This window comes from Cotesia glomerata, linkage group LG7 (genome assembly GCF_020080835.1).
Source record: "Cotesia glomerata isolate CgM1 linkage group LG7, MPM_Cglom_v2.3, whole genome shotgun sequence".
NCBI classification, from domain to species: Eukaryota; Metazoa; Arthropoda; class Insecta; order Hymenoptera; family Braconidae; genus Cotesia; species Cotesia glomerata.
Genome location: NC_058164.1, coordinates 20,919,912 through 20,946,084, shown reverse-complemented (window position 1 = coordinate 20,946,084; position 26,173 = coordinate 20,919,912). Strand labels below are relative to the sequence as shown.

The following is a 26,173-nucleotide window of genomic DNA, read 5'->3' as shown; positions in this document are numbered from 1 at the left end:
GCCTCTAGAATACAAAAAGCTCCGACTGCTCAGTCGATCGAAACGCGTTGAACCGAACGCTTCTCGCCTATTTTATTTTATTTTTTAACCCTCACTTAAATCCCCTCACATCCTCAACATGTTTCACGGATTAATTAAAACCTAAATTCTTTATTTTTTATTATTTGACGCGAGTTTACGTCAAGAGTTTAAAATGTGGGTTTACAAATTTATTTATCTGTGCCTGTGGATTCTTATTGAAATTTTTTGTTTCACAGATGGATTGCAAGGTAATTTATTTTTTATTAATTAAAAATAATTTTTTCGCACAGAACATTGTTATTATTTTTTGTAGTTTTCACTTGTATTTATTAAGAGATAAATTCATTGAACCCATCGTCACTAGCATTCGTCATCACTGTTACATTAATGTATATAATAAAATATTGACGACAGCTTCCCGCCATAAGTGTATAGTATGTTTTTTTTTATTTTTTTATTTTTACTACTGTTTTTATCTTCAATTCATCTCTCTTACTCATGCTTTTGGATGTGTGTGTGTTTGTATGTGCGTATGTTACTCTAATTATCATCCACACTAACATCCGGAGTTAATATATTTTACTTAAATAATTAACTTTGAAAAATTTTTCGCAACTATGCAAATAAAATATGTAAAACTGAAAAAATTATGAAGTCACAAATTTTAAAATAATTCTTCTGGCGACGAGAAAATTAATACTCCGCACGTGCGTACATTAACGCTTGTTTCAAAAATAACAAATAGAATTTTTTTTTTTTTTTTAATTAATTTATGGTGAATTTTAATTAATGGGTTTTTTTGGAATTGAAAAATTTTGTTAATAATTTTTGGCGTAAGAAAATTAACAATTGTTAAATTTTTTTAAATTATGATTTAGAATTGGTATTAGAGAAGTCTGTTTGGTAGCGGAAACGGAAGTAGCTGTCTTGTCGTAACTAAAAACTTGTAAATGAATGCAATAGTGAATTTTATAAAAACTATGAAAACTTTTCATCCTAAAAAATTTTTCAGATATGAAAGTTATTGTTATTTTTTTTTAATTTAATGAGTTTTTACATAAATTAAAAAAAAAAAAATTTTTCGGAAAAGAAAAATTAAAAATATGCATTTTTATAATTTTGACAATTCTAAATTACTGTAAAAATTTTTCATTAAACAAAACAATAAAATTTTTCAATAATTGTCTTATGAACACAAACATACTAGTTAGATTTTTCGAATTTTTATCCTTCCAAGAAATCGAACACTTTTAAACCGAAAAAAAATCCCTTAAAAATTTGAACTCTGAATGGAAATAACATGCAAAAAACTTTTTTTGTTTTTTAAAATTATGTAAGTAGGTAAAGAATTAATCGACAATGATGTAAAATAAATACTACCGTAGAGAATTAAACGCTCGACAAAAAAGGTCATTTATAATTTTTCGCTAAATTTACTGGTTTAAATTTAAAAGGTTAAAATTGAGACTATGATTAATTTTGTTCTTTATTATTTCATTTTTGTTACAAAATAATGATTTTAAATGCAAACAATATTGTAATTTTTAAACTGCAAATCACTTTCTTCCATAAGACTTTAAAATTTGCTAAAAATTTTATTTAATTGATACAAAGTCTGTTTTTAACGTACAGTAATTCGCGAATACTTTTTCGTTGATTTTATTAATATATACGGCCTCATAAATTAATTATTTTAACAAAATAAAATTTTATGACTTCAAATAGAGAAAAATTTTCCATCTTTACAACAAATTAAAAAATTTTAAAAGAGTAACCCAATTGTACCGATAAAATTAGTAATGAATTGTCTTATTTTTTATATATTACTTCAAAATTTAGAATAACAAAATATCGAATATTATTACTAAAACAGGTAATAGAAATATCCGCAAAAAAAGTGATAAAAAATGTGTGAGCTATTTCACGCTCACTTAAATTTCTCGCGCGATCTATCCATGAACATAATAACGAATAAAAAGTAATATAAAAAGAATGAATAAGAATCAAACTGCTTATACTCATTCAAAGTACATACTATATACATGCATATTATAAATTAAATGTTAAGTAAAGGCAACTTCTCGTTAGTAGATATGATTATAAATTGAGAATTTAAGTGACCCACATGTGTGTGATACATGAAAAAAGATCAAGTCAAGAGATCAAGAGCTATTGAAAGTATCTGTATATAATAAATAATAAATCTATTCATCGTTATTACGAGTGATTAATATAATTTAATACCGATCAACGTCGGATGTAATTTTTAGTGAAAACTAGTAGCCCAAGTGTTGGTTATTGCTTTGTAATTAACGATAGCTACTAGATGTTAAATTTAATATAAGACGCTTACTTTCTAGTATTTAATGCGTTATTAATGTCGGTTGTGGGCTTAAGTGATAATTTACGTCGCGTCATTTAAATATCTATGCAATTGAGTAAATTGCCATTTAGTCGGGTCCGGGATATAGGATAATGTATATCAGTTAAGAGAGTTAAGAGCTATGACTTAATGCAGCCAAGAAACAACTGTATCTTTTCTTCTTATTTAGTTGTTGATTGTTTTTTGCATAAATCATTTTTTGTTTAGTCTCAAGTTGTCATTGAACAGACACTTTAATTTTTAGTGCAATAAAAAATTTTATTTACACGATGGAACTTAATACAGGAAGCTTTGAATAAGAATACTTTCTCAGTTAAAGTGATTCATTTTAATCAAATTTATCGTAAGACGACTAACCATCAAGCCGTGCGAATATTTCGCTTGATATCGAAATTGAATGCATTTACTGATTTTTACATTATAATATTACTATTCATTTTTTTATTACAACATTGTTTGAAATTTTATGTTACTTATCTATACTTTTATACTAATATTATAAAGAGGAAAGATTTGATTGTTTGTTTGTTTGTTTGTTTGTTTGTTTGTTTGTTTGTTTGCATCGAATAGGCTCCGAAACTACTGAACCGATTTGAAAAATTCTTTCACTGTTGGGAAGCTACACTATCCCCGGGTGACATAGGCTATATTACATTATAATTAATGTTGAAATTTTTGTTAAATACCCGTGCGAAGCCGGGGCGGACTGCTAGTATGAGATAATTATATTTATTTATGTATAAACTGATTGGATCAGACTTTTAGCACTCGTGTTTCAACGCACACACTTTGCTCGTTGCACCAACTCTCATAGTTTAAAACCCAATCCATTCAGTTACATAATGTACTATTACGTTGGATTGTAAACAACAATTGATATCCCATTTATAAAAAATGTTTCGAATTTATCTGATCGATTTGATTAATATAGATTACTTTTGCGCGTAAAATATTAACAATCCGAAATTTGCCATGTTAGTCATCGAGAGACTGTTAATAGATGCTTTCTATAGCCTTTTAACTCAGTTAAATGTATTATCAACAGATGTCACTTTTTTCAATTTTTTTGCATAATTTACGTGAAAAGCGGGAATCATAAACTTTAATATAGTATTTAAATTTTAAAGTTTGTTAAAAGATTAAAAGAGACCTAGCTGTAACACAAAAAAATATCTTTGAGAAATAATATATGTTATTAGATTTATCTAGGTATTATTGAAGGTTTTTAAAATTTTTGAAATCTACACAGTAAAAAATTTTACGTCATTGCGTCAAAAAACTTAGTATAAAAAATTTTTGTGTTGAATATTTAACACTTTTATATGTAAATTTAATATTTATTATGTTAAATCAACACAAAAAAGTATTAAATATTTAACATAAATATTTTTAACACAAAATTTTTTGACGCAATGACGTAAAATTTTTTACTGTGTATGATGAGTTTTTTTAGAGTAGAAAAAAAGTTGTTAAATAGAAGCTGCAAAATTGAAAACTGGGTCCATAACCTTTAGGGATAGTTACTTTTGAAGAGTGGGCATATGTTTGTATTGTTGCGGGGAGAAGTGATGAAAATAATCACATAATTCGTACGCATGATGCATTTATCCATATAGGAAAATTAATTTGAATTGAATTTTAATTTTCTCTTTAAAATATGTTAGAATTAAAGTTATAAATTATTATTGTTTTATTAAAAAATTAATAAGAAGTTATAAATGGTTAATTTTTTAAATAAATTAATAAAACGATTCTACAAAAAGTAATTTATTTCGAATGTATTTGAATCTATTTTAAACTTTAAGATAAAAAATTGATAAAACAAATAAGACATTAGTTTCTAGTAATAATTATTTCTTTAAAATTAAGAAATGATAAATTGTTATTTAAATGATTAAAAAAAAAGTGTTTTAAAGTGTCTGTTATCTTAATAAATGCCAGATATCACAGACATTACTCAAACTCGAATAAAACTCTCCAGACTACTCTCTTTACGCTTAAATATTCACCGCAACGTATAATCTATTTTCGTTTATCCCACATCATAAGCCACAAAAATCCCGCGAGCTTACCTTTTTTTTCGTACTTGTACAAATTTACTCTCATTCAATTGGCAGAAACCCAAAAACATAAACAATTATACTTTACATTAAGTATTTTTTGTATATATTTTTCAACACTAAAATATACTATATTATAATGTAATATGAAGACGTTCGAAGATAGTTCCAGCTGTGTAAACAAGAAAATTCTGAAAAAATTCTAAATAACGGTTTCAAATATTTCCCGGAAGTTAAAAATTTAAGGGACTAATGTTTACATTTAACTATTTATTTCTTAAATAATACATTTTTTATAATTTCGAGCTTATAAAATATTTAAAAATGAGCGTTGAAATGCCAGAACAATTTGCAGACTAATTGGCATCTATTAACTTAATTGTCTTGCTGTTTCGTTTGCACAGAACTCACCATGCATTATTCAGTATCAGTACAATGTCTCTTGATAATTTTTATTATTTATTTATTATTTGTTGTTAAGACTAAATATTTGTTTAATTAAAGATTTATAAAATATAAGATTTAATTTTTGTTTACGCAAAAAATAACTTTTTTATATCTTCAATAATTTTCCTAGCCGTTTACAAACAGAAATTTTTTATGTGATTGAAAAATTTTCTTTCATAATTTTTAATTCAATTTCTGTCAGATATTTTTCTACAAATATGTTCTTTTTTTTATTTTTTCTGAAATTTAAATTTCAAACTTGGGCAAATAAGTTTTGTCATTCAAATTTTTTTAGTTTTTTATGCTTTCCAATAATTGTTTTAAATTTTTTCATGAAAATTTTGAAAATTAATTTAAACCTTGATATTTTATTCTAAAATTTAAAATGATTATAAATTCTACAAAAAAAAATAATATTTAGAAATTTAAAAAAATCATAAAAATATTGATGTAAAAAAAAAAGTTAATAAACGCCTGCACAGAAAGAAAGTTTCACTTGAACCAAAAAAATATTTTTCTTCCGAATTATTTTCTTAGGTGAAAAAAAATTTTTTTTTGACACAAGAAATTCCACTTATTCCAACAAAATTAATTCCTTGCTTCAAGAAATACGTATCTTGATCCAAGACAATTTATTTGTCAAGAAAATTTTCTTGTTTTGAGAAAATTTCTCTCTTGCTCCAAAAAATTAAGTTCTTGACAGAAGTAAATTTTCTTGTCTTGAGAAAATTTCTCTCTTGCTCCAAAAAATTAAATATCTCGATAGTAAATTTTCATTAATATTTCTATTGACTAACATGTCAAATGGGAAGATCAAATAATATTGAATAATTTTTTTTCATTCAATATGTATAATTGCGCGCTAAAATAATCTAAAATTGGTATTAAATATTCAAGAGAAAAATTTTCTCAAGATGAGAAAATTTTTTTCTCAGCTGAAGTAGGTGGTGCTGCTTCCCTAAAATATCTAAAAATCTTGATAAAATATACAAATTTCTTGTATCAAGTATTTATGATAATTTAAAGAAAAAATTACTTCCATCAAGAATAGAATTTCAAGAAAAATTTTTACTTCGGCCAAGACAACTTCGGTCTTCCTTCGGGCACCCAAAAATTTACTTGAGCCAAGAATTTTGTTCTTGAGTCAAGAAATCTTTCTTTCTGTGTGGCAATTTTTTTGTACTATTAAAGAAAATATTCAAAAAAATTGTATCCATAGTTTTTTTAATCATTTCTACACCTTAAATCATCAATAATTGTTTAGTTTCACCGTCACCTAATTTTTTTAACATAAAAATGATATTTACATTATTTTCTTTTAATAATCATATTTTTTTTATTCTTCAAGAATAATTTATAATCTGATTATGAATTTTTGATTAAAAAATTATAAAAAAATAGATATTTCTGAAAATAGTTTGTTTTTACACGTAGAATATAAAAAAAAAAAAAAATTGAAAATTGTTAGACATATAGACACATTTTATTAATAATTTTCGATCAAAATAAAACTTTTGTAAACATTAAAAACTTTGATACTAATTAAAAAATTTGTTTACCTATTTTATGATTTTTATCGTAAATTCGCCATGAAATAAAATAATTTCAGAAAAAAAGGTTCAAAATATTCAATTTTTTTATTTTTTATGCCAAGACGAAAAAAATAAAAAAGTTTTTAATGAAAAAAATTTTTTTTTTTAATTTTCTATGGAATCCTTTATTTTTCGACCAAAATCCTAAAAATTATTAGAATATGTCATAATTTAAAAACATTTTCATCCCAACACCAGAAAAATAGTTTAACTGAAAAAAATTTAAGTTAAAATTCGACACTTAAAAAAAATCAAGGATTTCTGTAACTTACTAATTTTCTACGGGTTTTCCGTGACATGTAATAAGAGAGGTAGGTCATGTGGTGAGTGGGAAAAAATCGGCGTAGCAATCATACAAAAAGGGATGGAAAAAAAAGGAAAAGTACGTACAAGTATAGCATTAGTAAAATGAAAGTAAAAGTGGAATCCGAAGCGTATGGTTTTGTTATAAGAGACGTGAGAGACTTTACAGAAGACACCGGGTCTCAGGCACGCCCTGCGTGTCATAACTCGGCTCGAGGGCCCTTTGTAGACCCCACATGCGTATGCGGGACGTTTGACGTCTGATCTACTGTACACAGATCTTACTATATCCATTTATGTATGTATATAGTATATGTTAAACGTTACTATCGTCTCTTACTGTGTCATTTCTGAGGGTGTAGAGGGATGGAGTAGATCAAGTACCAGTTACCGAAATGCTTGTACAGGAAACGCTCATTCATTGTATATTATGTAGTTGAGTTGAGAAGAAAATCATACGAGGGGACAAGTATTGTGGATTTACTTTTTACTTTTCGTTCATTTGACTCTGCTCCACTCGTTCGACCTTTTGTAGTGTCATCAAACAGACCCGGATGATTGTTCAACTTTTTTTTTTATTGAGTAAATAAATTTATACAAGTGACGCTACAAAAATTAATTTTTAGTAAATACATGAATTAACGGTCTAAATTACGAAATTACAGGGTTGTTATTAATTTCGTGTGAAAATTTTAGATGTCGCACTGTTAATAATATGACTGGTAATAAATTCATTTGGAAAGATTTGCATCTTCATAAATCATGATAATTGGATGTCATGTTTATAAACTCAACTATGTAAAAATATCAAAGGTGGTTTGAATCAAAATTCTTATTTTATCTATTGAAAATACGCAAATTTCTATGAAGATTATGAAAATTTTTTCAAAATTATAATAAAATTTTGTAATTCTATCGATAATTTTGCAAATTTACGAGTTTGATTTTTTTTTTCCGTAAAATCCGTTTTTTTTTTTATAGTAACGCGTTTTTGTCTTGTAATTTTACATTGAAAAAAAAAAATTCTTGACTGGAGAGTAAATTTTCTTGGCTCAAGAAAATATTAAGGAAGATTGAAAATTTCTTGAATTAAATCAAAGTTTCTTCAGTCAAGTAAATTTCTTCTTGCTCCAAAATAACTTTTGTCTTTCGTAAAATTTTCTTGGTGCAAGAAGTTGTTTTTTTTGTGTATCAGTATGTTGTTAAGTATACAATAAACTGATTTTTAAGCCATATGTATACAAAGATTAGTAAGTTTAATAAATGGACATAATATTATTATGCAAGAATAATAGATCGATACTGCCATTCTAATACGTCGCATCCCACATTTAGAAAATTTTACAGCAGACGGTAAAAATGGTTAATTTTTAACATTGATTAAATGGGATTCAACGGATGAAAATATTTATTTAAAAATAGTTATTATTTGACCTTTAAATTTTAAATACGGTTTGCATAATATTATTGTGATTTTATTTTTCAAAAAAAATCAATTTGTCAAATTTTGTGGAATACGATGTATTAGAATGGCAGTATCGAAATATTCTTCGTAAACTCGATACTTTAAATTAATGTTAACATTTTTTATACCAAAATAATACTAGATTTACCAAATTTTTTACGGTGTTTGTTAGAACAAACATAAGTTTATAGGGCGTAATTTTTAAGTTTCTATTGAGGAAATTTAAAATTTTTCAAAATTTTTTTATTTTATTTTTATTAAAGAACCAGTTCATTCTTACATTATTGAGAATCTTAATTTTCAAGCAATTTTGTATAACACATGTAATGTGATACAAATAAATTATTATTATTTATAAATTGAAATATTTTCGTATTATTGAAAAAGTAATATTTTTTTATACGTGTAAGACATAAAAGTTTTATTCTTTTTGTGAATTATTTCAAGCCATTATAACTATACAGTAAACTATACTTATATATTTATCCCTTATAATCCCTATTAAAATAACAAATGAGATTTTCGGGATTTATTCGGTTTAAGGGTATTTCTGTCAGAGACGCTCGACTCCTTGAATAAATGAGAGGGAAAACTGTGCTATTCTTTAAAAAGTGTTCAGAAAAAACGGATGTCTTCATTGATAGAAAAATTTTTCGATACTATTGTATATAATCTGTTGCAGAAATAAATATCTTGATAAAAATTTTTTATGTATAGAATATATTTTAACTTTAGAAAAAAATATATTCATCTGTTTCCAAAAAATATTCTTGGATAAAAAAAAAAATTCTCTCCTCTGTTTTTGAAATTTTCCATAGAGTTATATAAATTAAAGATATTCAATTGTTGACTGATTTTATTGCGACAATTCGCACATAAAAAAAATAATTGCATAATTTAATCATTCCATCTTTATTACAGAAATGTCGTGCTGTTCAGTTGCAGACGGAGAGTGTCGCATTGCCTGTTCTGAGGTAAAAAAACATGCTTTTATCAATAATCAATCTATACAATATAATCTAACGATGATCCATTGAGATCGATTGACATGTTTGTTAGCATGAAAGATAGCTTATCGTGAGATAAAAATTACCGGGTATAGGAAGTAAACAAATACACAAGTATAACTTTGATGTTTTAAAAGATCAAGAAGCTACACTGCTCTAAGTATAGAGAGAGTTAAGATTTAACAGCAGATAAAATAACATACCTACATATGTAAATAAAAAAAGGTGAAGAAGGAATTATAAATGAAAAGTGACGAACCTCTGATGGTTTTCGACTGTTGATGAGTACTTCCTTTGTTGTTTTAGCTACACCGGATACTAAACTATTATTTTTTTTATCACACTCACCAATTTTGCTAAGTAATTTTATAAATAATCTTAACTACTGTGGTACGGATTAAAGTGAGTATTTTAATCCGTATTCGAGTAAATATAAAAAATAGTTGTCTATTTTTGTAAGCTTCTGACAGATGAGCTAATTTTATTTATTAGTCAAATTTATAATTTGAAAAATTTAAACAAATGGCTTAGTCTTTTTAATTTTAGTTTTATCTTCTAAAAGTACTCTGCAACGAGGGTCGTGAATTTACTGCAGTAAAAAAATTAAAAGGAAGTTGCATCTAAGAATAAACGTGATTAAAATAGGCGGTTACTTCTCCAGTTAGATTGTTAAATATTATTTCTCAAAGTGGCTTTTAAGAGACTTTGTACTTATAATTATTTATTTATCAATATATTGATAAGATGAAGTAACTTGATTGAAGAAAAATAATCTTCCAAGGAATTTATTTTGAAGACGAAATGTTGTCTTATTTTTAAAAAGTCTTGAATATCGTAATTTTGGCTCAAGAGATCAAAATTTTCTGTCAATAACTATTGTCACTTGGTTCAAAAATTTGTTACCTTCAATCGATACAATTAAATTTTTTATTGAAGAAAAATGCTCCAGAGTAACTATTAATTCATTTTTTTTTTAAGAACTTCGTATTTTTGGTTGAAGAATTAGGTTCTTCATAAAATTAAAATGTCGAAAAGGAAATGCTAGCCCTAAATTGGACTTGGTTAAATACATGCGACACGGAAAAAAGAAAAAGAGAAAAATTACATTATAAATAGTAATAAGCGTCGCTTCATATAAAAAACTAAAAAAATTGCAGTTCGAAATAATACTTTTATCAATTCAAACTTTGAATGTTAATTTTCAGAATTTTCAATGTAATATTTACATTTTACAATGTTACTCTTACAAAATCTGTAATAATTACAATCTGAAACTGTAATTTTTCCAGTTTTTTATATAAAGCACCACGTTAAATTATATAATGTAATTTTTCTATTTTTCTTTTTTCAGTGTAATCTAACATTTTATAATAACATATTTTAAACAACTTTTTTCTATATACCTTTAGCCTGTTCCCAATTATTTCTAATATTTTTTTTTAATTTACCGTTAAATTCATGAGAAAAATTATCGGACAGTATTGTAATCATAAGACGCTAGAATACTGCTTTACGACTCATTAAGAGCGGTTTATAGTTGATTTTCAAACGTGTTTTTCTCATGTATGTGATAAAATTTCGAAAAAAAAACGCTTCGCTCTTCTATAGATAATTAAATTATCTATCGAAGAGCGAAGCGCTTTTTTGGAAAATTTTCATTTATTTATGCATAAAATGCGTTTTAAGATTCCATTTGTTGTACAAGTATGACAGAGATACTTTCGTTTGTCCAATAGAGGGCGAGAGAGAGGAAAAATGTAAACCCTTCTTAAGATCAGCAATGCTCTTTAGAGTTCACGTTAATAAAATTTATTGAAGGCTCCAGTAAAATAAAAAAAAAAATTTAATGTAGCATAGCGTATATTTGAAATAGAATTATTATTTGATACCTTCAAGAAAAAAATATGTATGTAAAAATATAGGCTCGAAGTATAAGGCAGCATATATTATGACAATATATATTCAGAGATATATGTATATAGAATTGCTGCATGTACTTAGATTCGTTAAGAATTATTATTGATGATAATTTAAAATAATCAAGACAGAATGTTTTATTTGTATTTTCTTTAAGTTAATTTAAGTACAAAGATATTTTACTTGCAATCGTCAACGACCATATCATGCTGAGTCAAAACACCAGTTCTCGTCCGATCACTGAAGTTAAGCAGCATTGAGCGTGGTTAGTACTTGGATGGGTGACCGCTTGGGAACACCACGTGTTGTTGGCACACTTTTTTTTTGTCATTATAAATAAACTCACCCATATAACTCTTTTTTTTTTTCTTTGAAAAAGTTGTTTATTTATTATGTCATTTTACATTTTTCATATATAAGTAATAATAAACTTAAAATAACTTGAACAGTATATTTGTAAATGATTCCCATATAACTCGTAATCCAATATGAAATTTAAAAATAATAACAACATGTTCAGATATATTCTAAAGTTTTTTTTAAGGATTTTTCAGAAATGATTGCAGTGTATTATTGATCATTAAGGTAGTTGTCATGGTATAAAAAATTAGAGTTTATACGCGCCGCAAAAGTATATGAGCTTGTAGCTAAGTAATCCATAATTTTTACGCAAGACTGTACCCGTGGAGACGCAACCCATATAGTCCAGGAGGAATTGGCGCATATGAGTACCGAAAACTATTCCACCTCAATTTTTAGGTAGATTTCATAGAAATCAATCTTTTGCATTGGTCCTCATGTTGGAATTTACTCGGAATTTTGTCGTAATATCTCTTAACTAGTCGAGTAAAGCTCAAAAATAACGTTAGTTAAAAAATTTATATATGTATGTATATATATATGTATATATATATATATATATATATATATATATATATATATATATATATATATATATATGTAATATAACGCAGGATGTTGCCGCGATTGTGTCTACAGTTCTTGACGGATCTAGATGAAATTTGTTACACATATTCTATAGATAATAACCTTGGATGAGTTCGAAGATGAGTGAAATCCATCAATAAGTTTAGAAATGGCAGCTCTTTAAAATTATCAAAATAGTGAAAATCACGTTTTCGGTGACTTCATTGATGTATAACTTTTGATTGAAAAGAGATACCTAATTTGTGACAAATTCATGTGAAAGCTCATAAAATTACCTTTAATTTGACGTTTATAACATTGACATTTTGACCATTTTTAGTTATTTTATCAAAGTTAAGAGTTCTATTGAACCATTTTCAGGCAATGTGTAGTGCAACCGACTTGTGAATGTTATTCTGTTGAGAATTCTCAACAGATCCTAATGAAATTTAGTATGAAAATTCTTTACACAATTAGCTTGCATGAGCATTAAAATGAGTGAAATCCTTCGTTTAGTTTAGAAATAGTAGCTCTTCAAAATGATCAAAATAGTAAAAATTACGTTTCCGGTGACTTTATTTATGTATAACTTTTAACAGCAAAAAGATAGCTGATTTTTGATAAATTCATGTAAAAGCTTACAAAATTACTTCTAATTTGACGTATACAACGTTAACTTTTTGACAATTATTAGTTATTTTATCGAAGTTACAAAAAATTGAAATCTACCTTCCATCTCGGACGGAGCCGAATGGCTTACTTTTTTTTTTATGCGATCCTCTTCAAATTGTCCTACTGATGATATAAATGCATGTTGCCATGGGGCATGGGCCATTGCCATGGGGCAACCCGGTGCCATATTGTTTAAACCGAAATTGTTTAAACAATTGCAAGGAATTGTTATTTTTCAATCGGACAAATTTTTTTTATATTCTTCATTGAAATACCAATAAAAAAGGTCCTATGACTTTTCACGATAAAGTTAATATTTTGAAAGATATGAATTTTTAAAGGTTCGAAAAATCTCAAATTTGGGTACGTGACTCATGAAAAATATATTAAAAAAAAAAATAATGTATAAGTAATATTTTTATTTAAATTCTCTATACAATAGTTAATAATATTGTTAATAGAGATTTAAAAAAATTTCATTGTTTATATCTGTTTTTTAATTGTTAATTTAGCGCGCTCACAAGTATGCGTCGCATACCTTTAAGTATCGCTGTTTCTCTCTGACTCATGCGTTGCATCGGCCTCTCTGTGCCTTGAATCATTATTTATCATTTATCTTAAAAACTATCAACTTTATCAAGATTGTTAAAGAGAGCAATGTTATTAATAATTAAATTTTCTACAATTTGTTTTCTATAAATTTTTTTCCGAAATCAATTTTTCAAAAGTTATTTAAGCATAAATCGGAACATGTGATTAATAGTATATTTTATCAGTTTATATTACTGTTTTGTTATTATCATAGTAATTTCAAAAAAAAAAGCTTTAGAAATGATAAAAATAAAATAAAATCGTGATGCATTAGTCCCTCTTGGCAATGGCTTACGTGGTAAGGGGTTGAAAGGTTTAGAAACTTTGTATTTAAATATTTTGGGTAAAAAAGGTAGTACCGCGGATGAAGCTAGACAAATAATTTTTTCTCGTTGCTTTGGTACTAATATTAATCTATCTAAAATTCCGTGCACATCAGATGCCTTGCAAATGCATGCACTTAGAACTTCTGCTCAAACATACATTTGGAAAAATGCATTGAATCCCCAAGATGAAACATTAGATTTTACGAATTTCGGCTACAAATTAAAGAATGGTACTTTGCTACCTTTATTTATGAACAAAAGCCCATTTTCAACTAATTAGTTGCATACTTTTATGTGGTTGTGATTCAAAAGACTGCAGCTGCCCAATTTCAAAACACAGTAATTGACAATTTTAAGATTTTTTTTAATTTTTCTTATCAAAAAAGTTTGCGCACCTAATTGATAAAAAATTTGATTTATGAATAGAAAATACTTGAATATAAATATTTTTAAGAAAAAATACTTAAAATTAAGGTCAAAAACTTATAATAAATGCAGCAATACTAAAAAAAAATTAGGTATAACAATTTTGGTTTTACTGTGTTTTAAAATTGGGCAGCCGACTGTAAGAATCTAATATATAAAAATGATGTTGATAATAAATGAATACTTATTTTTAAATCTTGTTTTATTATTTCATACTTCTCTATCTATAACCTTCGTTTGAAGAAGTTATTCAATGTAATTAAGGTAAAAGACCCAGTTATAGACACTTACAATTTTATTTTAGTTAAAAAAAAACAAATCAATTCTAATAAATTGATAAATATAATTTTTGAATTATAAATTTTAAAATAATTGGTTTTTTGAGAAAATTTCATTCCTTTAATTAGAATAAAATTGCAAGTGTCAAACAACTAGGCCAGTGTCAAAAACTGGATCTTTTACATTACTTTCTGTTTTAATTACAAAAAAGTATTATAAACTAATAAAATATACTATTAATTACATGTTCCGATTTATGCTTAAATAACTTTTGAAAAATTGATTTCAGAAAAAAATTTATAAAAAACAAATTGTAGAAAATTTAATTATTAATAACATTGCTCTCTTTAACAATCTTGATAAAGTTGATAGTTTTTAAGATAAATGATAAATAATGATTTAAGACACAGAGAGGCCGATGCAACGCATGAGTCAGAGAGAAACAGCGATACTTAAAGGTAAGCGACGCATACTTGTGAGCGCGCGAAATTAACAATTAAAAAACAGATATAAACAATGAAATTTTTTTAAATCTCTATTAACAATATTATTAACTATTGTATAGAGAATTTAAAAAAAAATATTAATTATACATTATTTTTTTTTTTAATATATTTTTCATGGGTCGAAAGTACCCAAATTTGAGATTTTTCGAACTTTTAAAAATTCATATCTTTGAAAATATTAATTTTATCGTGAAAAGTCATAGGACCTTTTTCATTGGTATTTCAATGAAAAATATAAAAAAAGTTTGTCCGGTTGAAAAATAACAATTCCTTGCAATTGTTTAAACAATTTCGGTTTAAACAATATGGCACCGAGTTGCCCCATGGCAACATGCATTTATATCATCAGTAGGGCAATTTGAAGAGGATCGCATAAAAAAATTGAGGTGGAATAGTTTTCAGTACTCATGCGCCGATTCCTCCTGGACTAATACAATTGTTTCTGTCCGACTCCATAGATAAGGTAAAAGACCCCATTAATAGTACCTTTAACCCCTATTAGTGGAACTTCTTCTTTCAATAGAAAAATGTTTTACTTGGAATAAAAGTTAAAAATTTTTTTGATCTAAAGGTCTTAAAGATTAGAAATAATATATTCATTATTGACCCTGTTTAAAAATATTGATTGAAAAGAATTGAAAATGATGAAATTTGAATTCTTTTCAATAATTTTAATTCTTTTGTTTGTATATATAGATATACAGTTTGCAGGGAGTGACCGCTTTTCAATTCTTTTCAATCAGTATTTTTAACCAGGGGAAATTAATGATTTCATTAATTGAATACGTACTAAAATCCAAGAAAGTGTCAGTAATGGGGTCCGCGCCACTAATGGGGTCTTTTACTCTCTATAATTTTTCATATATTGTTAAACTTTAATCCATTATTCATGAATAATTAGACGGTCAAAAAATTTTTTTTTATTTTTTTTTTAAACTCACAGTATAGTATATTACACTCCTAGAGAAGTAAAGTAAGAAAGGTCTCAGATCACATGCAATTGTTGGCCGAGGCGAAGCCGAGGTCAACAAACATGTGATCTGAGGCTTTCTTATTTACTTCCCGAGGAGTGTATACTATTTTTTTCCCCGACGAAGGCGGGAAGCGGCAACTTCGTTTAGCGCAGCGGGGCTGAAGTTGCCGCTTTACGCCCGGAGGGGAAAAAAATACATTAAAAGACTGTTAGTTTTTTGAAAGTTTCTGACAGTTAGTTTTTTTTTTTTTTTTAATTAAGAAATTGCTGAACTGCAGAGAGCGTATGAAATCAATTTTAATTATCCAATTTTTAATTGAATTTACCTCGGGTTATAGGTGGGTTAATCGACTTCAAATTTTAAGGGTAATTGTATCATTATGTCCTTAATAAGTATACAAAAATTTAGAATTTTCTAACGGTATGCCTTAACCACGACAACTACCTTAATAAGTTATTATCGTTTTTTTTACTCTGATAAACAATTTTGTCGTTTCGTGTCGTCGTGGATCAATTGTCTGCGGTTCAGCTATCTTGTATCTGACATATATTTCGAGCATTTATTTTTGCATATAAATTTTTTCTAAGGGGGTGTATTGTTACTAATGGAATATTATTATTATAGATTTTTTTGGTTTTATATTCTGAAAAAATTAGATTTAAATATAATAACATTGAAGATTTAATACCCATTTTTGCAAATAACTCTATTTCATCAGTTTTTAACTTTTCTTCGTAATAAATTGTCTGCTTATTCAAAAATTTCAATCCATTGAATGGCGAATTAATTTCATGAATTAAAAACACTGGATAGTAATTTTTTTTTCAGCGTAAAACTTAGAAGAAATTCAAATAAAATAAACACTCAATACTTGACATTTCAATTTTCAAATTTACATTTCAATGTATTATATTTGTCATAAAATCTATTGAAGTTAAGTTTTTCACTCTGAATAACATAATCATAATAAAAATTCAACCCAAACTATAAAAATCATAAAAAGTGTTCAAAAATAAACTCGTAACGAATAAATTTAGAAAAAAGACATCCATAAATTTCGACATCTGTTTAACTTATTCTTATTACGAAACAAGCTTTCGTATCAATAAGTGTTTGTATTTAAATTTGTAGCCGTTAAAACTTTCAGAAAAACTAGATAAAATGATAAGAGAAGGTGACCCTTGGTCCGTACTTCTGAATTTAAGATAATCACTGCTACTTATACATTTCCGTTTTTTATCCCCCGCAACACATACAATATATATATTGTATATATACAATTTATAAAGTACATCTTATTATCTTGTTACTGTATTACATTGACAAAAGCATTTGTATACACTAGTTACATTAAATTATTTAAATTAAATTATTTAAGTTATAAGTTGTATCTATAACTATAACTCTTAGCTTGGCCCCTTGTCCAGAAACTTCCAGTCCTAGTTATATGCAACAATATACGTGACACATACTAATATAATGTAAATATCATGAGAAAAACGTCTATTGAATCGGCAATGAGGGAAGGGAATGAGGACTAAAGTATTATATCCACTAAAGATTTTTTTTACTTTTTATATTTTTCATCAGCACAACGTACACACTATTAACTCATGTCCCTCTTTTTAGTTTTGTCTCTTCCATCTTTACTTCCATCAATTGATATTCCGTCGTAGAACAGGATATTGCTACAACTTATACAATAAAAACATGACCAAGTTTTTTAATGTTATTTTTTGAACCTATTGTTTTTTTTATCACAGATATCATTGGTCGCCGTTGGAGCTGACTCAGAAGTGCGTGAAAGTGTCAGGACCAGGTTGTCAGACTTTTGTTCACATGAAATGGTAAGACCATTTTTTTTTTAGACGCAGAATCTTTCTTTTTATTGTACTTTTTCTAATCGATCAATTGACACAATAGACGCACACAATTTTTCTTACTGTACAGGAAATCAATTTTCAGTAGACATGTGAATGATTGATTATAAGTTTCGATGGATTTGTACTTATGTGAACCGCTTTTTTTTTTTATTATTTGCTAAATTTTTATATTTATAAAAGAAATTAGTTGATAAGGTAAAAGCCCCAATAGATGATCATGTACCAGTATATGATCACTCCATGTATTTGTATACCTATATTTGTGAATATAGATATACAAATACATGGAGTGATCATATACTGGTACGTGATCATCTATTGGGGCTTTTACCTTACTTTTAAAAATTATGCAATGATTTATTTTTTAAAGTAAAAAATTTTTTTTTAATTCAAAAAGTTATTTCGTTTATTCTCGCTGTCTTTTTCTATTATAGTTTCTTTTCCTATAGTTATTTTTTTTTATTCACGTGTAAAAAAGTTACAGAATTTCTCCTATGATCAACCAAATTTCTGAGAAATTCATATTTTGACACAAATCTGAATTCCAGAAGAATTTCCCATGAATTCCGGATGAAATTGTAAGTGATAATTCGATTAAGCACGCCAGTAACAATTGGAGAAAAAAATTAACATAAGTATGACATTTTTGATTTACTAGAAACTATTTTCTGTGCAGAATTTCAGCTGAATTTTGGTAGATAGGGCTCGATATAGTTTTCTGTATGAAATGACGAATTATAGTTCATTCTATAATTAAAAAATGATTTTTAGAGAACTCCGAAGGAATTCCGGAGCAGAGTCTTTAAAATTTTGTCAGAATTCTTCCGGATTTCACGCATTCGAGAAAGTGGATTATTTTTTTTATCTTTGCGGATTATTAATATTTCTTACAGGAATTCGAAAGAATTGCGGAGAAGACTTTGCGGACTTTCGCAGGAATTTCTGTAGTTTTCAGGCTTGAGGCAAGCAGAGTAAACGTCCTATCGATTTTATTCAGCAATTGATGAAAATTCACAGTTTCCTAGATAGATTTGCAATAATGCAATAAACTTGAGGAGATCCCGAGGAATTCTGGAGGAAACTCTGAGGATTTTTAATGGAACTTTTGCTGATTTTAAGAAAACTGAAAAGATTACAGTTTCAGATTATCATTTATCATTAAAAAAAAAAAAAAAAAAAAAAAAAAAATATATTTATATATATTATATTTATGCTATATAGTATTTATATTATATATATATATATATATATATATATATATATATATATATATATATATATATATATATATATATATATATATATATATATACATACATACATTATAATATCATATAATATCATATAACATTATAATATTATAACAATGATAATAATAATATTATTATTATTATATTATATTATATATTTAATTTACAAGCATGTACGGAATACACTCACATACCATGCTTGTAAAGGTGGACCCTAGGAACTCCGCCGTCCATCTTACGGCATTAAATAAATTATATTTATTTATATTATATTTATGCTATATAGTACAGTCGACTCTCGATAATTTGAAACTCCAGGAACCAGAGATAAATTTCAAATTATCAAGAGTTCAAAATAACAAGTGTTTAAATAACCACGAGGGGGAGGGGACTGAAAGAAATAAGAATTTGATCAAAATTCGTCATTTATTATTTCTATATTATTATTATGTATTAACAATTAAATTCAATAATACGATTATTCCCAAATTTTCATTTCAAAAAGAAGTCTGTAATCTTTTTTTGAGTGAGTGACTTCAGTTTATCATTGTCCAAAGAATTTTCGATAGTGGTGAGAGCTGCGAAGTAATCGTCATTAGGGAATGCGAACTTACTCATATCTCATTTATGTAAACAATTGACAGGTCTTTACATGTATGTAAACAAATGACAGGTATGTCCATGATAAACGCTTCAAATTATAGAGAGTAGGGAAGCCCGGATTTCAAATTATCACATGTTGGTGAGCAAGATAATATTCCTTCAACTTCAAATTACCGAAGGGACCAATTACACTGATAGAAGGATTTATTTGTATTAAAAATATTTGTTAATAGTTAACAAATCATTTATTAGAGACCATTTTTAGTATCAAACAAATATTTCTTAGTATTTAAAATGATTTGTTTGTATTTAATAAATCTGATATTCATTTATTAAATATTAATAAATCTTTTAAATACTAAGAAATATTTGTTAAGGACTAAAAGTGGTCTCTAATAAATGATTTGTTAAATATTAACAAATATTTTTAACTATAAACAAATCCTTTTATCAGTGTATCATTGATTTTATTCAATTTATCGAGTATTTTTCAAGGGACCGGAAAAATTTTTCAAATTATCGAGAGATTCAAATTAACGAGTGTCAAATTATCGAGAGTAGACTGTATTTATATTATACATATATATATACATATATACACATTGATTATAATTATTACAGATTCTATAAGAATTACATTGTAGAATGTAATATTTACATTGAAAGCTTGAAAGTTTGAATTTATAAAAATGTTATTTCAAACTGTAATTTTTCTAGTTTTTTATACGACGTGACGCTTATTACTCTTTAATCGACTTTGGTAATATCGGGTTTACTTTATAAATGAAAATTAAATTCAAAAATTAAATTTAGAAAAATGTTATTTCAAACTGTAATTTTTCTAGTTTTGATTACGACGGGACCGGTTTTACATTTTATACTGTAATTATTCCTGTTTTCTTTTTTCCGTGTAGATGGAGTAAAATTCCTATCAGTTCTAGACAGTTTTTTTTTTCCAATTGTTACTGCAGTTTTTAATCAAATTCTCATTTACGATTTCATCCGAAATTAATGGGAAATCCTTCTGGAATTCAAATTTATTTACACTAATAATTAATTATTAAGGTTCCGTGTAAATGTTCCTTTTTCTCTCTTTCTCCTGTTTTTAGTGTTGTAATTCTTTTTGCGTTTGCCGTTCTCCATTTTCCTTTTGTTGTATTCTTGGCTTTCTTATTATTAGTATTTATTTCCAATCGCTAGATCCTATTTATTATTGTAATAATCTTTTTCCTATTTTTCCAGTATCTCTTCTTATTGTTAATGTTTCCTTTCATGATGCTATTTTTTTTTCATTCAGTTGTTATTTCTTTTCCTATTGTTATATTTTTTTCCCTATTGTTTTACTTTTTCTTTCCATTATTAATATTTCTTCTTCGACCACAAACGTTTCTTATCTTGTCACGATTCATTTTTTTATTGTTGTTGTTTCTTTTCCTAATCTTTTTGTTTCCTTTTTTATTTTTATTCTTCTTTTTCTGTGTTATTATTACTTTTCTACTATCAGTAATCTAAACAATAATAAAATTATTTTATTAAATAATAAATAATCGAAAACTGTATTTTGCAGTCGGAATTCTGGGCCTGTATCAATTCCACTTTAAGTGGTAAGTAAAAAAAAAAAAAAAAAAAAAAAAAAGAAATAGAACTTTAATCCAACAACTGATATAACAATTAACGATTACCAATAAATATTTCAGAAGCAGAAAATAATGAAAATTGGGTTGGCAGAGGCTGTTGTCATTTAGCGCAGTATCCGCTGTGCCAGTCATCCTGTGCGTTAGCAGGGTCACGGATGCATTTAGAAAATTCTTGCCGTCCGAGTGATGAATTGGAATTCTATTCATGCTTAGAAAGGCGGGAGGAGGGCGAGCGTTGTTGCAGCGATGTCTCCAATACGACGTGCCGCTCGGTATGTCGTGATTTATTTCACAAGCCGGGGAAACAATTCAGTTTAAAATTGTACAGCAGCAAAGGATGCTTTACTCAAGTGCCGAAGTGCTTGAAAACTGTCGCCGAGTCAGCAAATCCAGAAAATCCTAAGCAGTGTAAGTACACGCCTAACGGGGAACGGGATTAACTATAACGCCCAGTTGAATTCATTTCAAGGTTAACGAATGCTAATTTTATTGACCCGTTTCAGATTTGAACTGCTGTAAGGAGGCCACCACACCCAGTTGTCTGGATGCTTGTAGAAAAGTACTATTCAAATCGTCTTCCATCCGAGAAATTTTGGATACTCTGGAAGAAAAATGTCATCCAGTGATTCCCCATTCGCCTCTTTGGAGCTGCATTCTCCAAACAGCGCCCATAAAGCCGTCACGGGTTCCTCTAGACATTGGAAAACTGACGTGCTGTTCACGAGCTGCGAGTACCAACTGTCAGAACCTTTGCTGGAAGGCTTTTCAAGCAGACTGGGAAGTGTCCTGGTCACAGATGGAGACCGAGTGCCTGTCATCGCCAAATGAAGCTGATTTACGTCGCTGCATAGAAGATTCCGATGAACCATGTGAAATTGGCTGCACCGGGTTGTCTTACTGTACCAAGTTCAATAACCGCCCAGTCAACCTGTTCCGTTCATGCTCGAAATCATCCGACGACGCAGCACGCTGGGAAGCTGATCATTGGGCTCGTGGTGGAGTGATCCGTGGTTTAGGAGTTCCAGTTCGTGCTGATCCTTCCTGCCCTCTAGAATCATTGCGAGCAGCAGCGTGTGTGCTTCAGTTACGACCCTGCGAGAATCGGATCCACGAGACCCAATTGTGCCGAGAAGACTGCCTAGAACTGATGGCCAACTGCGTCGACTGGACGGTGATAGGTCGGACTCATACAGCAGCTAGTTTGTGTGCTAAGTTATCACCATCCAGGCCTGGAACACCCTGCGTTTCTCTTCGACCTTTTATGGAAGAAGCTCAAGATGAGGTTGTTGCTGGAGTTTTGCCTTCTGCTGATGTTTCCACTCCTTGCAAGCGGAACCCATGCCCAGATGACCAAGTTTGCGTACTGACACCCAATGACAGCACGTTGTACAAGTGTCTTCCATCTTGCACTTTGGGGGAAATGTCACGATTACTGGTTCCTTTGAACACTTGGGTCCAGATACCGCGGACTGATCAGCAAGGGTGTCATCGCGTCTGTCAATGCACTGTTAATGGGTTAGAAAAGTGCAAAACTCTCAATTGCTACAACCCCAATTCCTGCTGGGTGCAAGATCGCTTCGTGGCTCACAGGACTAACTTCTACTTAGACTGCAATCCGTGTCACTGTTTCGAGGGAGAAGTTACTTGCTCACGGAAAACCTGCAGCGAAGTACGCGTTCCGTCACTGCCTTGTGATTGTCCTGCTCACTATGTTCCAGTTTGCAGCCGATTTGGAGTCACCTATGCAAGCGCTTGCTTGGCTAAATGCACTGGACTATCTGCAACAGAGATTCAGTTTGGAAGCTGTTCTTCTGTAGATCCGTGCCAACCGAATTTGTGTAATCCAAATGAAAGGTGCTTGCGTAAGCCACGGGTTTGTTTATCACCAATCCACAAACCGTGTAGACAATACGAATGTGTTCCTTTGGATTGTGACCTTCGAAACGCAGAATACGGCCCGGTTTGCGATCGGGATAATCATCAGCACAATACATCCTGTGCTTTGATAAAAGCTAAAGCTGCTCTTGCGTACCATGGACCCTGTTTACGAGGTTGCAGCCTTCGAGGACCAATTTGTGCGGTGAATGGCGAAGTTTATGCCAGCGAGTGCGCTGCTTGGGCTGATAGGACTATCGTTGATTACGTCGGAGCTTGCGTTGCGGTAGGTGTTGTTGGTGATCGAAACGTACCCAGATGTGGCGATGCGGTAAAATGTCCAAGACTGAATCCTCCCAATTGCATAGGTGTCACTCCTCCGGGGAGCTGTTGTCCTGTTTGTGGTGGCGCGGCACGCATTTTTTATTCCAAAAAACAGGTAGGTTTACTATTGTAGCTTCAGAAAAATTAGTCTTAGTTCCCATAAAATTTCTTTTTGCCTGATATGGTCATATACCTTAGTAACATTGGTTTTGGACAAGATTCTCTGGTCAGATAGTTGACCAAGCTTTGGAAACAAAATCGGACAATTCTTGAGCCAGACACACGGAAAAAAGTAAACTGTAATAAATAATAGTCGATTTATAGTAAGTAATGATCAACTGCTAAAAATTACCATTTCAAACAGTAAAATCGTGATTTTACTATTTACTTTATAATATTTATCATTTAAACGCTACAATTTATACTTTAAATGGAAGAAAATACAATTTCAAACAGTCATATTCGCTATGTGAATGTCGAAAATGTTAAAGTATAATAATTAAGAATTTTGACTTTGATATTTATCATTTCGTACCTAAAAAATGATCGCATGATATGTAAAAAGTATAAAATAAAGTTACTAAATTTCTAATACAAGCAACGTCAATATCTACAAAGTAAAATGGTAAATTTTAAACGCAACGCTAAAAATCAAACTGTAATTATTGACTTGCTTGGACTGGTAAAATTTATATTTTAAAAGTATAATTTTTACTGTTTCAAATGTTAAATTCTCCCAGAGTGAGACCCTCTTCTCTTTCATCTGAGTTCCCCTTCTCCTCATAATATGGACTATATATTGAAATGGCAATTTTTACTGTTTGAAACTGTAATTTTTTAAGATGAAAGAGTCATTATTTAGTATAGTGACAGCTACTAATCACTTATTTTGGATATTAAATTATAAATTGTGGCTTTTATACTTTCTACATTAAGTTCTGTAATATTTATATTTTTACCACCCCGATGTCCGCTGTACTGTTTGAAACTATAAAAATTAACCGGAATCCGAGTGAATTTTACAGTTTACTTTTTTCCGTGCAGTTAACCAAGATTATTTGTCCAGATTGATGACAGACTTGGACAAGAGTTTAAAAAAGAATCTGGAGCAATACTTGATCAAGCTTAGTGACGTCTATAGCCAGAATTTGTCCAGATTCAGATTTGCGCATTCTTACTTATTGTACTAAAATAAGAATAAGAACTTCTGCCTTTACAACTGAGTCTCAAAAAGTAGTGGTGTGGAGCCCCACCATTTCTGGCCATTTTCTGGACAAATTCTGGCACGTCTTGCTCAAGAATCTTGGTCAAATATCTGTATCGATTACTCAACAATTCTTGAACAATGATCTGCTGTGTTTCTTGTCCAAGAATTGTAAAAATCTGTATACAAATACTTCATCATGATTCTTGAGCCAGACTTGCCCAAGATTTGAACCAAATTGCTACTAGGGTATGGCCAAGTATGAAAATTGGCCAAATTAGAAATTTTTTTGACGGATTCTAATGAATCTTACATACATTTCTAACATTTATTTGTCAATTTGTAATAAATAAAAACTAATTCTAATATTTTTTTCAATTTCAAGCTCGACCGAATTTACTACATGATGGAAGAGGAAGCCGATAAAGATGCAGTGACATTGGAAAAACTTTTGCTAGCACTAGGACGACAAATCCAAGTTGCCCAGTGCACGTTACGCGGTCATGTTACTCCAGAGAATGACATATTCATCATTGTACAGTCTACAACAAAAGAACCTTCCAGTTTGCAATTGAGAGTGTGCATCGCGGAAACTGAAAAGCTGGTTGTCCGAATTACTGAGCGCAGTTCTAAAGTTGTCGCCGAAGTGCCTCTAGGGTCTCTAACCCGAGCAGAAGTCGCTCATGGGCATGTTTCCATGGCAACTGGAGCGATTTCATCACTATATGTGACAATCATGCTATTTGTTATCATCAAATTGATTGCGTAAGCTGTCGCAATTATTTTTTTAACCATTGGAGTCTTTAAAGACTGCCAAGTGTTCAAGTCTGTGATCTTTCTAGTGCCTATACTTAATTTTATCTAGATTTTGTTCTTTTTTATTATATGTTTTATTAATATTTTTTTTTTCTTTTTTAAGTTACTACCAAAGAAAAATTATTTAATCGTATTGGTTTTTTTGTTTGTGTAGAATTAAGAGTAATTACGTATAACTATTTTATTAATTGATCAATTGATACGATTTAATTGTTACTGTGTGTTCTAGTTATAAATAAATTATGTGTAATTTAAAATTATTATTATACTTTAATAAGAATATCATTGAAATGTGTATTTGTAAATTTTGTTAATTATTGTAAATTAAAAATTGTCATAATAATAAATACATTTTTTTTAATAATTATAATTGTTATAAAAATTATGATGTTAATTGAGGCGTGGAAAAATTCGACGTAAGATTATTCATATGCAGAGAGATAAATCAGAAGAAATTCTACATGAAGAAAATGTATGAACTTAAAACGACTGACTCAACTCTTCGGTACAGAGAAAATTCTACAAGAATGCGCCATCGGTTAAAAATCTAAATATTATTTATTATAGATAACATAAACGATAACTTCATACACTGAAAAAAAATTAACTTGATTTGAGAGAAAAATTCTTGAATCAAGAAAATAATTTTGAAGAGGGTAATTTTTTTGGATCAAGAGGGAAAATT

At 28.7% G+C, this 26,173-nt stretch overlaps 1 protein-coding gene, 1 long non-coding RNA gene and 1 other non-coding gene across 3 annotated transcripts; all 3 read left to right on the top strand.

Moving 5' to 3' along the window:
* LOC123269912 (reversion-inducing cysteine-rich protein with Kazal motifs) lies at positions 1 to 25,625 on the top strand. Its single transcript, XM_044735825.1, has 7 exons — positions 1 to 269; positions 9,193 to 9,245; positions 17,660 to 17,743; positions 21,200 to 21,236; positions 21,330 to 21,677; positions 21,773 to 23,583; positions 25,058 to 25,625. The coding sequence occupies exons 1-7, from the start codon at positions 194 to 196 to the stop codon at positions 25,439 to 25,441; spliced, it is 2,793 nt and encodes a 930-aa protein (XP_044591760.1). The 5' UTR covers positions 1 to 193; the 3' UTR covers positions 25,442 to 25,625.
* LOC123269914 lies at positions 4,274 to 8,161 on the top strand. Its single transcript, XR_006510499.1, has 4 exons — positions 4,274 to 4,285; positions 4,321 to 4,325; positions 8,053 to 8,060; positions 8,094 to 8,161. It is a non-coding gene; the product is annotated as an uncharacterized LOC123269914 (long non-coding RNA).
* On the top strand, positions 11,387 to 11,509 carry LOC123269998. Its single transcript, XR_006510521.1, has one exon. It is a non-coding gene; the product is annotated as a 5S ribosomal RNA (ribosomal RNA).
* Positions 25,626 to 26,173: the final 548 nt, after the last annotated feature.